This window comes from Schistocerca gregaria, chromosome 10 (genome assembly GCF_023897955.1).
Source record: "Schistocerca gregaria isolate iqSchGreg1 chromosome 10, iqSchGreg1.2, whole genome shotgun sequence".
NCBI lineage: Eukaryota > Metazoa > Arthropoda > Insecta > Orthoptera > Acrididae > Schistocerca > Schistocerca gregaria.
In genome coordinates, this window is record NC_064929.1 from 159,906,453 (window position 1) to 159,920,982 (window position 14,530).

At 43.5% G+C, this 14,530-nt stretch overlaps 1 protein-coding gene across 1 annotated transcript; it reads left to right on the plus strand.

Annotated features, from left to right (window-relative positions):
- The first annotated feature begins 14 nt into the window (after positions 1-14).
- Positions 15-12,385, plus strand: LOC126293223 (leucine-rich repeat-containing protein 15-like). The gene is made up of 3 exons (XM_049986345.1): positions 15-413; positions 6,234-6,616; positions 12,154-12,385. Exons 1-3 carry the CDS (start codon positions 15-17, stop codon positions 12,383-12,385), a joined length of 1,014 nt encoding a protein of 337 aa, XP_049842302.1.
- The last annotated feature ends 2,145 nt before the right edge of the window (positions 12,386-14,530 follow it).

Here is a 14,530-nt window from a genome sequence, read left to right on the forward strand (position 1 = left end):
CCAGTCTCCAGGAGATGCGGCCTGGAACGTTCAGACACAACATTGAGCTTAGCAACCTGCGACTCGCCAACAACGACTTGACCCACTTATCCGATGGTCTGTTCTCCCACAACCCAAAAGTGGGTTACATAGACCTCACCAACAACGGCATAAGGACCATCTCGGCTGGGGCGTTCAGGAACGCTTCGAATCTCCACAACTTAATTCTTTCTCGGAACAACCTGACAACTCTAGAGGAGGGAACACTGGATGATGCGGTGCCACTCATATATTTCCATGCTTCACAAAATCAACTCACATCCCTGCCCCCAACAATCTTCGCCAGAACTGTGTCACTGATTGAAATCAATCTCAGCTTTAACAACCTGACATTTCTTCCAAAGGACATATTTGCAACTACTACTGATCTTATGGTAAGAATTTCTAATTTTATTTATGTTTAATTTTAGGATTCAGTATCCATCAATCATCACGAATGACAGCTCAGACTTCAATCTACAAATGTAGTCATTCAAGTGTACTACTCGGACACAAAATAAAGGAGACTTCTCACTGCTAAGGGAATGTATGTTGCGGACTAATTGGAAGTGACCATCTTTCAATCTAGGATTACTTCTTTGCAATCAGACAGGTTTCATCAAAATAGACCTGCTTCTCTTTCACGGTTACTGGAAACTTATGCCAAATCATGTTACAAATCCTTGTTGTTATTGTTGTCATGAGTCCAGAGATTGGTTTGATTCAGCTCTCCATGATACTCTATCCTGTGCAAGCTTCTTCATCTCCGAGTGACTACTGCAGCCTACTTCCTTCTGAATCTGCTTAGTTTTTTCATCTCTTGGTCTTCCTCTAAGATTTTTATCCTCCATGCTTCCCTCCAATACTAAATTTGCGATCCCTTGATGCCTCAGAACGTGTCCTACCAATCGATCCATTCTTCCACTCAAGCTGTGTGACAAATTCCTCTTCTCCCAAATTCTGTTCAGTGCCTCATCTTTAGTTACGTGATCTACCCACCTAATCTTCAGAATTCTTCTGTAGCACCACATTTCTAAAGCTTCTATTCTATTATTATGTAAATTATTAATCGCCCATGTTTCACGTCGATACATAGCTACAATTCATGCAAATACTTTCAGAAAAGACTTGCTGACACTTAAATCTATACTCGATGTTAACAAATTTCTCTTCATGAGGTATGCTTTCCTTGCCATTGCCGGTCTACATTTTATACCGTCTTTACTTCGTCCATCATCAGTTATTTTGGTCTTCAAATAGCAAGCGTCATTAACTACTTGAAGTGTCTCATTTACTTATCTAATTCCCTCAGCACCACCTGATTTAATTCGATTACATTCTATTATCCTTGTCATCTTCTTATCGCCTTAATAAATTTCTGGAAAGCATCTCAATGATTCACGAAAACTTTCAGTGTTTCCTCATATTATTTCCGAACTCTATCAGCTGAAGATCTCCCACGGGTTGTACCAAGCCACCGAGCGGGGTGGCCAAGCGGTTCTAGGCGCTACAGCCTGGAAACGCGCGACCGCTACGGTCGCAAGTGCGAATCCTGCCTCGGGCGTGGATGTGTGTGATGTCCTTAGGTTAGTTAGGTTTAAGTAGCTCTAAATTCAAGGGACTTATGACCTCAGCAGTTAAGTCCCATAGTGTTAAGAACCATTTCAACCTTTTTTTTTTACCAACCAGAGGAGGTGTTTGAAGGATAGGCCAGCATAAGCCCTAGAATGTTATGTCCCATTGAATATTAGATTTTAATGAGCACAGGTAACATGGACATTATGATATAACACTCACATACATTGAAAACTGAATATTCGTGGCTGACTGGAATATGATAATGTATCGTTTGCTTATCACGAACGGTCGTCTAAACCAGTTACATTGTATAAGACTGCCCTCAAGACTGATCTAATGTTCCCACGTCACTGATGCTTCAGTTCTATAACGCTGCATGTCAAAGCAAGCGAAAGTCCCAGAAACCAGTTCGGAGGTAAATGTAACATCATGCAGACACTCACCATTGGGGCTATGTAAACTTAAACTTCACTGAAGCATCGAAAGAAATTGGCACAGGTATGCGTATTCAAATGCAGAGATATGCAAACAGGCAGAATACGGCGCAACTGTCGACAACGCTTATTTAAGACAACACGTGTCTGGCGCAGTTTTCAGATCGGTTACTGCTGCCTCAGTGGCAGGTTATTAAGATTTAGCGGAATTTGAACGTGATGCCATAGTCGGTGCGCGAGCGATGGAACACAGTATGTCGCAGGTTGCAAAGAAGAGGGGATTTTCCGTACGGCCATTTCACAAGTGTACCATGAATATCAGGACTCCAGTAAAACATCAAATCTCCGACATCGCTGCGGCTGGTAAAAGATCGTGCAAGAACGGGACCAACGACGAATGAAGAGAATCGTTCAGCGTGACAGAAGTGCAACCCTTCCGAGAATTGCTGCAGTTTTCAATACTGGGCCATTAATAAGTGTCAGCGTGCGAACCATTCAACGAAACATAATCGATATGGACTTTCAGAGCCGAAGGCCCACTCTTGTACCCTTGACGACCGCACAACATAAAGTTATACGCCTCGCCTGAGCCCGTCGATGCTGACATTGGACTGTTGATGACTGGAAACATGTTGCCTGGTCGGACGAGTCTCGTTTCAAATTGTATCGAGTGGATGGACGTTTACAGGTACGAAGACAACATCATGAATCTATGGACCCTGCACGTCAGCAGGGCATTGTTCAAGCTGGTGTGGGGTGTCTGCAGTTGGAGTGATATGAGACCCCTGATATACGTCCAGATACGACACCGACAGGTGACACATACGTAAGAAAAAAATGTTCGAATGTGTGCGAGGTCACCGGTCCCCATACTTGCAGACTACTTAAACTAACTCATGTTAAGAGCAACACCCAAACCTATGTCCAAGGGAGGACTCGAACCTCCGGCTGGAGGGACCGAGCAATCCGTGACACGGCGCCTCAAACCGCGCGGCCACTCTGCGTGACCGTACGTAAGCGACCTGTCTGATCACCTGCCACCATTGGTGTCTGCTGTGCATTACGACAGACTTGCGCAATTTCAGCACGACAGTGCGAACCCACACATCCAGGTTTGTTACAGAGTGGCTCCAGGAACACTCTTCTGAGTTTACACACTTCCGCTGACCATAAAACTCCCCAGACATGAACATTATTGAGCATATCCGGGATGCCTTGGAACGTGCTGTTCAGAAGAGATCTCCGACCTCCTGTGCTCTTACGGATTTATGGACAGGCCTTCAGGATTCATGGTGTCAGTTCCCTCCAGCACTACTTCAGACATTAGTCGGGTCCATGCCACGTCGTGTTGCGGCGCTTCTGCGTGCTCGCGGAGGCCCTACACGATATTAGGCAGGTGTACCAGGTTCTTTGGCTCTTTAGTGTAGATCCCACTGATGATGCCTTAAAGTGAAGAAGGAGAAACGTAAGAAATAAAATATATTGTTGCAAGAAATTTATTTACAATAGAAATTCTTCTGGCTTTGCTGCGGAGGACGGCCACAAAAACAAACAGTTCATGGGGTTGGTACTGATTTTTACCAGTCCCTCCCTATTGATTAGCATCCCCCAAACCAAGTCTTGTGGTGGGGGCGATCCTTTCATAGTACAGTACGTAATTTTACGAGAGAAAGCAGCGTACTTTCTCACACCAGAGTAGCGGCAGGTGGCTTCAGTTTTTGATGTGCATACAGAAAGTCTAATTTAGAGCTCGAACGTAGACAGGGGAATGCTGTGGCATCGATCGGCATCGTTCATTTGGGAAGGGCGTTAGTTTGAGGAACTGATTAAAATAACAGTACAGGAAAGAGCATCACTTCTGCGAGACTGGTCGCCACCGAGATGACTGTCATTCCTTGCTTTTGAGGCACCATGAAAGCCTTCTGCAGACACAATGTTTATTTACCGAGTACCCAGCCTCACTCCATATTTGCGAGAAATTGAACAATTTATCACTGGCAGCGAAAGTAGCATCCCATGCAATAATGGTAACAAACCTGAAACGAAATCTCCAAGTAATACGTGGCAGTCGCGTAACAATATCAGTGGTTGTAGCTTTTGGAAAAAATATGATGGGATTACTACAGTGAAAGTTTGCAAAACGTGTTTCACATAGAGTTAGTAGTAAAGGAGTAATAAATGAAAACGTCATGGCTCAGGCCGAAGTTCTGCAGCATTGACAGCGAAAATATCTTAAGTGATGTATATTTCCCTTTCATCATCTTGCTCGGGTGACAGCAAGAGAAAGTTTTCAAAAGGTCTGAAATTAAATGCAAAGTATTCTGAAACTTTTGTGTTTCCCAAAACTTAGACACAGTTGGTAATTTGTGCGTCAAGAGTTACACCACCTGAAAGTATATTCACACTTAATACTGGCCTTATTGTATGAAGCTTTTAACGTAAGATTATACATGAAAATGAGTAGATTATATCAATAATTTAAAATTTTTAAAATCTGTCATCAGCTGTAAGAAATATTGAATATCTAAATTTTGTTGGCCCTTGACAACCTGTAAACGGAATTTTGCAGTGTGTACAATTGAATAGCCTACTGGAGAAACAGCACGTCTCCACTTTCTGAGGCAATATTTGTGGTTTTAGTGATTATGGAGACGATACCTACAGTCTTATGTTGAAGGAACACGTCTACTATACATCTCTGATCCACAGACAGGATGCGAAATTACATTTTAGAGGGAAAACGTCACTTCTCATGGAGAGCTGCCGTTTCTCGACGTAAGCGTAAGATATCAGCACAGAAGATCTTCTACGCAGTCAGCTCACCATTAATGTAGACATTCACAACATAGGGGGCAAAACGGCAAAATTTTATGTATATCGTGCGGGGTGAGGCTAAAAGAAGTCCAGGCGACATTAATAGTGAGAAATCATATTCCACTGAAGTACGTACACAAATTTCCTGGTGGGTGTCCCATTCACGCAAAAACAGCACTGTTGTTGAAGTTCTAAAAACTACCATTACTACTTCTCAAGCATTCTTTCTGGACACGTGTGTTACAAAGAGAGAGATTCTCACACCAGACAGGATCTATTCGCTGTATATGGGAAGTGGAGTGGAGAAGATGAAAAAGCAACGATCCATGTAAGTGACTTTATGGACTTTCAATAAGAGAACGATCGTGTCATAGGGAAGTAATTCTTTCGTGAACTGCTTGTTCATGATTTTAAACTGTTAAATTCTACAGTCAGCCATTCAGTGCTGCCATGTTCTCCTGCTTATCCACAGTGCTATATCAGAGTAAATGAGAATAAGGTAGATGACGTAAGAGAACTTCAGCAATATATACGACCAGAATATCGGGGCTTTTATGATGAACGACTACCTGTATCCACCACAACAAATGGTTCAGTTGGTTCTGAGCACCATTGGGACTTAACATCTGAGGTCATCAGTCCCCTAGAACGTAGAACTACTTAAACCTAACTAACCTAAGGACATCACACACATCCATGCCCTAGGCAGGATTCGAACCTGCGACCGTAGCGGTCGCGTGGTTCCGGACTATAGCGCCTAGAACCGCTCGGCCACTCCGGCCGGCGAACAAGACGTGAAAATATTTGCACTCAGCAGTAGGTAAAACGAAAAAATGTCGTAGTTCTCTTCAGTGGATTATTCCTTACATACTTTTCTCTCCTGGGATTGTCACTGAGTAAAGAAGTGTAGTTACAGAAATAAAGGATTGAGTTTTAACAGTTTACTAAAACAGATAATGGCTGCACTGCCCACTGAAACTGAGTAGCAGGAATCAAAATTATTTGTTTATTTTGTGTAACGAATGACACATGGTGTGGGAAATTACTGTCACTCAGAAAATTGGTTGTCTCTGAAATTAGTTTTTTTATTGAGTTGTTGTTATAGAACAACTGGTGATAGGCAACTATCATCGCAACTAGTCTGATGACAACAGTCTTAATACCAAAGCCATCTACAACGATTGTACCATGTTGTAATCACTTACGTACCTTCTTTCCAGCTAAGAGCAGCAGATGTCTGTAAACGTTTAATTCCATACTGTGGGTGACCATCTATCTGTCTAAAGTAAATGGTGAACTACCCACTCCTAATACCTAGAACGCACTGTCACGTATATAATGTTGTCCCAGCAATTGTCAAGCTTAGACTGTACAGTCGTCCTTTCTCAGATACTGAGCCTGAACCACAACAGGCAGGAGTCCTTGGAACCAGGGTTGTTCCAGAACACCCCCCGGCTCATCATGCTGCATCTGAATGGGAACGCCATCAACACCCTCTCGGCAGACGCCATCACCGGTTTGCAGCGGTTGCGCTACCTGTACATGTCCGACAACCAGCTGACCTCGCTGGTCTTCAAGCCAACTCCTGCCCTGGACACCCTGGTTCTGAAAGCGAACCTCCTCCAACACCTACCGGAGGAGCTGCTGAGCAACTGCCCCCATTTGGACAGTCTGTATTTGGACCGCAATCAGCTCAAGAGCCTTCCAGGGAGACTCTTCACCAAGAATACTGAGCTCAGTGTTGTCTCACTCGAAGGCAACTGTCTTAGCAGGTATGAATTATTTTTTATTTCTAGTCTACTCTCTCAGTTTTAGAATTGACCACATGTCCATCCTCATGATGACATTTCAGTCCTACATGACGTATAGTCAATATTATAAGTGTGCTAGGTGTTCATAGTTTGACAGTCAATAATCCTGTTGGTCTGAGCTGCAATGTGTGATGCTCGATGGAGAGTCATCTAAATATATGGTGTAACCTCTATGAGACCACGCACTAGTGTGATACCTGACGCAACTACATTAGTGTCACCATCTTCAGTTGTGTGTTACTAAGTATTACTAACGGCATGGCAGAGGTTACTTCCCGTTGTAGCACGTTCTAGGATGTCCTACCATTTCTTTCAAGTATGTTTTGTGACAAGGATAACTGCTAAAATGTCTCTGTGAACACAGGATTTATTCTATTTAACTCATGATGGTTCCTACAGAAGTGAGGCATGGGGGATTTTAGTAGTAGTTACTTTCTCGTGATCAAGGTTCCCAGAGTTGTAGAATTTCTTAAAAGACATCATTTTCGTTGTTTATTTCACTACTGCAGTTTCGGCCTTGTGAGCCCTTTTCAAGTGATACTACAAAAATTAAAGAAAGTCCTAAAATGAAACACAAAGTGTACTAATGTGTACAGAACTACACAAATATGTCATATTGACAATTGTACAACACAAAAGAGGTGGTTATAATACATCACCTACATTTCGGTACAGCTCACCGCAGACCTTTAAATTTCCCGACATGTATACATGTCAGCGCAAAAAAAAAAAAAAAAATAGGCCTTTTCACTGTAGAAATATAGTAACATCAGACGAGTGCAAAGCTCTGTACGTGGTGAAATGAAAGAAATTACGTCAAACGATACCACTGTTAACATCATTGATGTAAATCGTTGCAAATCGATGTCCTAGCGCACTGTTTACAAGTAAACCAAGACCGTTGGCGCGAAAATACTTTCATAAGTCAAGACTGCTCGCGCAGTAATCAGAGACAGTACATTCCAGTAATAACCGTTGTAAGCTTCGTATCATACAGAAATGTGAGTACGCATAATGTGTGTATGCTTAAAATACTTCTTGCCTACGACATTATTATTTGGTAACATGGAAGAATCGTTTGCGCTACTACTTTTTATTTTCATCTTTATTTATTTTTCGAAGCTCTTACGTGATGTATTTTATGAGCTGTTCAAAAAGCTGTGTAATAAATTTTTGTCACTGCACCCGATGAATAATGTATTACCGCAAGTTTTATACATGACAACGAGGGTGGATCAAGTGCACTCACATACATTTTATTTTTGTAAATTAATTTTACCTTCTACATTTCGTTTTATCTCGAGACCTGTCACTTCTAATCTATTTTAGCAGTGCATCGTATTATTGCATATTCACTTGCGTGCAGCATCGTCACATAGATCTACATGACATCTGTTTGACGATGCTATGCTGATTATATTTATATGTTTTGACGATGCCATTATGGCCTTATCACTTTAGGACATGTTGTAAAAAAGATCTGAGGATGGTCATTACGGACTGAAACCGGTCATCGTCTAAAGAATCCATATTGTGATCGAAGACTGAAATAAAAAACATTTCACATTATTCTGGATGTAAAATACTCCCCCATTCGAATTTCCAAGTGGGAACTACTCAGGAGGATTTGTCATCAGAAAAAATAAAACTGACAACGGAATTTTAGATACGTGAATCTGCTACGTAGGTTAGAAAATTTAAAAGTGGAATCAACAGTCTGAAGTTAAATATAATGGGAATTAGTGAAGTTCGGTGGCAGGACGAGCAGGACTTTCGGCCAGCTGTGTACATGGTTATAGATACAAAATGAGATAGAGGTAATGCAGGAGTAGGTCTTATAATAAATAAGAAAATGGTAATGCAGCTAAGTTACTATGAACAGCATAGTAACGCTTTAGTGTAGCCACGACACGAAGCCAACAACACCTCAGTAGCACAATATTATAAGACAGCTAGCTCCACAGATGGTGAGGAGATTAAAAGAATATATGACGAGATAAAAGAAACTATTCAGGTAGTTAAGGAGGAGGAATACTTAATTGTGACGGAGGCCTAGAATTCGATAGTAAAAAGAGCAAGAGAAAGAGTGGCGGTGCGGTTCTAGGCGCCACCGTCTGGAACCGAGCGACCGCTACGGTCGCAGATTCGAATCCTGCCTCTGGCATGGATGAGTGTGATGTCCTTAGGTTAGTTAGGTTTAAGTAGTTCTAGGTTCTAGGCGACTGATGACCTCAGAAGTTAACTCGTATAGTGCTCAGAGCCATTTGAACAGTCATTTTTCCTCGCTCCACTTGCGTGTGGATCACGAAAGGAAATGACAAATAGTGGTACGGGGCACCCCATTCCACGCATCGTATGGTGGCTTACAGGGTACCTGTCTAGATGTAAGTGTAGATTCCAACTGAAGAATACGAAAATAGTTAGAAACCTGAGGAGACTGGACATGGATAAGTTGAAAGAACCAGCGCCGGGAGCTTGAGAAGGTGCATTAGTCAAAGATTGACACGGTAAAGAAATACAAGAGAAGATGAATGTGTTGCTTGGAAACGAAATAATGAAGACAGCAGAGGATCAAATAAGTAAAAAGACAAGGCCTGGCAGAAGTCCTTATCACAGGCAAAACGAATTTAATCGACGAAAAGAGAAAATATAAAAATGCAGCAAATTGAGTGGGCAACTGCCTTGTCGCAGTGGCTACACTGACAGTATTGGATCATTATATACGCGACCATATCGCAGTTGGTGAAACATCCAGAATATTTTACCCAAGAGGTTTCCACCATTCTTTAAACATACAGTAGAGCTTGTACATTACTGTAATATATTACTAAATTACTCAGTTAATACTGACCCAGGAAACTTCAGCTGTGTACCATTTCAGATATTTTCAGTGTTTCCATGATGCTCTGCCATGGAGGAATGAACGTGTGACCAACAGTGCAGACTACCTTTGTATATATTTTAAAAATCGCTTGTTAATACTATTTTGTGGAGCACTCTTGAATTTTATCAGCACGATTTGTAGAAAATACCACAGACAATAGTTTGATTGGCCCACAGACAAGTTGACGCTCAACCTGTTTTGTACGTCTGAGATGCGAAAGAGTATTATTTATGCCTCTCCTGCCTATCAAAAAACAAATATCTGTGGTCAGTCAGCTGGATCGAGGTTTCGTGATTGAGGATGGCTCCTCTGATTTCGTCCTGCGTAGGCCATAGCTCCAATCATCGTTCCAAAAGGAGATTCTTTGCTGCCTTTTACACGATTCCAGTGATACAATAGTTATACACATATCCCAACCAAGAACGTATTCTCCTGCAGTTCCTGTTTGTGTTGTTCTTATCATCTCGTCATCTTTCGGGAGTGCCGAGACTGGAGATGGAAAGATTTCGAAGTTTTACGGACGCTGATGACCATAATGTTGAGCGCCCCACAAACTAAAATCATCATAATCAAAATATCCACGGGTGTACTGCCGGTCTGTAGTGTCCAACGGGCACAATATTTCGGCGATCAAACATGTCGCCATCATCAGGTGAACTGACTGACTGTGCTCCTGTGAACGTGCCGGCACGGAGATCCGTACGCTATGGCTGCTCAGGGGGAACTGGGTTCGGTCGCGGCGGCGGCCGATTTAAATACCCTCCGCCCGTGGCGCGCTCTCTCCGCCGTCCGCGCCCCGCGCCACGGTAGCGCGGTGGAACAGATTGCGACGGCGTCTGAGATGACGTCGATGTGATGGCTCTGTCCGCCGTGGTCGTCACAACTATGCGTTTGCTCGATTTACTCTTGATTAACCCAATCGCTGGTTCCCAAGCGTTGCTAAGATTATAGCCACAGTCACGGTTTATCATAAACCGTGACTGGTGAAACATCCAGAATATTTTACCCAAGAGGTTTCCACCATTCTTTAAACATACAGTAGAGCTTGTACATTACTGTAATATATTACTAAATTACTCAGTTAATACTGACCCAGGAAACTTCAGCTGTGTACCATTTCAGATCTTTTCAGTGTTTCCATGATGCTCGTCATTGGTGCGAATTTCGATGGCCTCTCTAACAACGCTGTCCCAGTATCTCGACGTCTGTACCACAATCCTCGTGCGGTCATACTCCATAGCGTGATTTTCCGACAAACAATGTTCAGCGACCGCCGACTTGCTCGGATACATCAGTCGAGTGTGCCTCTGGTGTTCACGGCATCGATCTTCGACGGTACGCATCGTCTGACCAATATACGACTTGCCACATGGACACGGAATCTGGTACACGCCGGCCTTCCTCAAACCGAGATCATCTTTGGCGCTCCCCACCAGTGCACGAGTTTTATTCGGAGGACAAAACACAGTTCCGACCCGGTGTTTCTTCAGAATGCGGGCGATTTTCCCCGAGAGTGCGCCTGTGTATGGAATAAATGCAGTGCCTACCTCCTCCCTCGTGACTTCATCCATCTCAACAGGTTGTGCTGCAGTGGTTGGGCGGAGAGCACGTTGGATCTGCCACTCTGAGTACCCATTTTTTCGAAACAAAGTTCTCAGATGTTCCAATTCCTGGGGTAGACTCTCTGTGTCAGAGATAGTGCGCGCCCTATGTACTAGAGTTTTAAGTACCCCATTCCTCTGTGAAGGGTGGTGGCAGCTGTCTGCGTGCAAATACAGATCAGTGTGTGTTGTCTTTCGACACACCCCATGACCTAGGGTGCCGTCAGCCCTTCTCCTGACCACGACGTCAAGGAAAGGTAATTTACCCTCCGTTTCAGTCTCCATAGTGAATTTGATGTTGGGGTGTATGGAGTTTAGATGTGTAAGGAAGTCAAGGAGTTTATCCATACCATGTGGCCAGATGACGAACGTGTCGTCCACGTAACGGAAAAAGCAAGTGGGTTTCCATTCGGATGACGACAGGGCTTCCTCCTCGAAGTTCTCCATGTACAAATTCTCTACCACCGGTGAGAGTGGGCTACGCATGGCGACTCCCTCCGTTTGTTCGTAGTATTCTCCATTAAAAAGAAAATACTTAGAAGTCAAGACATGCCTAAAAAGTTCAGTGGTATTCTCGTCAAACCTCTGACCAATCAACTCTAGCGACTCTCGCACGGGTACCCTCGTAAACAAGGAAACGACGTCAAAACTCACCGTGATATCTGACTCATCCAACCTGAAGCTATCAAGGCGTTTGACAAAATCCACGGAATTACGGATGTGATGAGGGCATTTACCCACATAAGGACTTAATATTCCCGTCAGGTATTTGGCCAACAAATATGTAGGTGCCCTGATGTTGCTGACAATGGGGCGTAATTGCCCGTTGGACACTACAGACCGGCAGTACACCCGTGGACATTTTGATTATCAAATACGCCGGGAGAAACTCAAGAATCATAAAATCAGCATCATCAACAGTTCCTGTTTACAAAACAGAATGAGCGGGATTGAGCAAGTTCTGTAACAGCTGAAGACTAGTAAGAATTACAGTGTTTGTGTCTTGTCCACAGACTGCCAACCGAGCTGTTTGCCGGGGAGCCATCACTGAAACTTCTGCGCTTGGGACGTAACCCATGGGACTGCACCAGCTGCAGTGTTGCTGCGATGGCGGCCTGGCTGACATCACAGCACATCAACATCGGCGATGTCGTGCCGCAGTGCTCGGGACCTGAACCACAGGCTGGAGGAAAGGACATCCGTGAAGAGGCGGTTGCTGACTGTCCAAAGGACAGCGGTCAGTAGGGTCTAGGGATAGGTATGTCACAGGAGGGAAATACTCTCTTCAGTAGCATTAATATGACTACTGGCTGGCGTCCAGAGTAGTCAACATTAGCAGGTCACACAGCAACTGCACAAGCACGATGTTACAGTAAATACGTACGTCTAGAGTGTCTAGAAATACGCTTGTGGCAGAGGTCACACAGCCAACGAATAGTGTGTTCAGAGGATTTCCGCAAACACCACTATCTGCCTGTTTTCCTTAATGCTTTCTTGTTATGAGGGTTGCCCAGATAGTTATGCACCGCTTTGTTTTCTTCAACAATTCTTTACTGTTTATCACAACTAGACATGATTGGCCTGGCGCTGTAGGGAAATCCTCTGAACCACCAAACAGTACATAGAAGAGGAAACGCTCATTTTTGGAAGAATATATATACAGGGTGTTTCAAAAATGAACGGTATATTAGAAACGGCAATACAAACTAAATGAGCAGCGATAGAAATACACCGTTTGTTGCAATATGCTTAGGACAACAGTACATTTTCAGGCAGACAAACTTTCGAAATTACGGTTGTTACAACTGTCAACAACAGATGGCGCTGCGGTCTGGGAAACTCTATAGTACGATATTTTCCACATATCCACCATGCATAGCAATAATATGGCGTAGTCTCTGAATGAAATTACCCGAAACGTTTGACAACGTGTCTGGCGGAATGGCTTCACATGCAGATGAGATGTACTGCTTCAGCTGTTCAATTGTTTCTGGATTCTGGCGGTACACCTGGTCTTTCAAGTGTCCCCACAGAAAGAAGTCACAGGGGTTCATGTCTGGCGAATAGGGAGGCCAATCCACGCCGCCTCCTGTATGTTTCGGATAGCCTAAAGCAATCATACGATCATCGAAATATTCATTCAGGAAAATTAAGACGTCGGCCGTGCGATTTGGCCGGGCACCATCTTGCATAAACCACGAGGTGTTCGCAGTGTCGTTTAAGGCAGTTTGTACCGCCACAAATTCACGAAGAATGTCCAGATAGCGTGATGCAGTAATCGTTTCGGATCTGAAAAATGGGCCAATGATTCCTTTGGAAGAAATGGCGGCCCAGACCAGTACTTTTTGAGGATTCAGGGACGATGGGACTGCAACATGGGGCTTTTCGGTTCCCCATATGCGCCAATTCTGTTTATTGACGAGGCCGTCCAGGTAAAAATAAGCTTCGTCAGTAAACCAAATGCTGCCCACATGCATATCGCCGTCATCAATCTGAGCACTATATCGTTAGCGAATGTCTCTCGTGCAGCAATGGTAGCGGCGCTGAGGGGTTGCCGCGTTTGAATTTTGTATGGATAGAGGTGTAAACTCTGGCGCATGAGACGATACGTGGACGTTGGCGTCATTTGGACCGCAGCTGCAACACGGCGAACGGAAACCCGAGGCCGCTGTTGGATCACCTGCTGCACTAGCTGCGCGTTGCCCTCTGTGGTTGCCGTACGCGGTCGCCCTACCTTTCCAGCACGTTCATCCGTCGCGTTCCCAGTCCGTTGAAATTTTCAAACAGATCCTTTATTGTATCGCTTTTCGGTCCTTTGGTTACATTAAACCTCCGTTGAAAACTTCGTCTTGTTGCAACAACACTGTGTTCTAGGCGGTGGAATTCCAACACCAGAAAAATCCTCTGTTCTAAGGAATAAACCATGTTGTCCACAGCACACTTGCACGTTGTGAACAGCACACGCTTACAGCAGAAAGACGACGTACAGAATGGCGCACACACAGACTGCGTTGTCTTCTATATCTTTCACATCTCTTGCAGCGCCATCTGTTGTTGAAAATTGCAACTACTGTAATTTCGAAAGTTTGTCCGCCTGAAAATGGACTGTTGTCCCAAGCACATTGCAACAAACGGTGTATTTCTATCGCTGCTCGTTTAGTTTTTATTGCCCTTCAAATATACCGGTCATTTTTGAAACACCCTGTATATATTTTAATTATATTTTTAAATTTCTTTAAAAGTTATTAAATTTTTGGAAATTATTTCAGTTCGTGCTCCACTCAAAAAAGATTATTCGTATGTTATTTCTTTAAAAATTGTCTTATTATTAAAAGGTATATTCGTCATTAATATGTGTGGTGAAAAAATAACATCTTAGTAGATATGCAC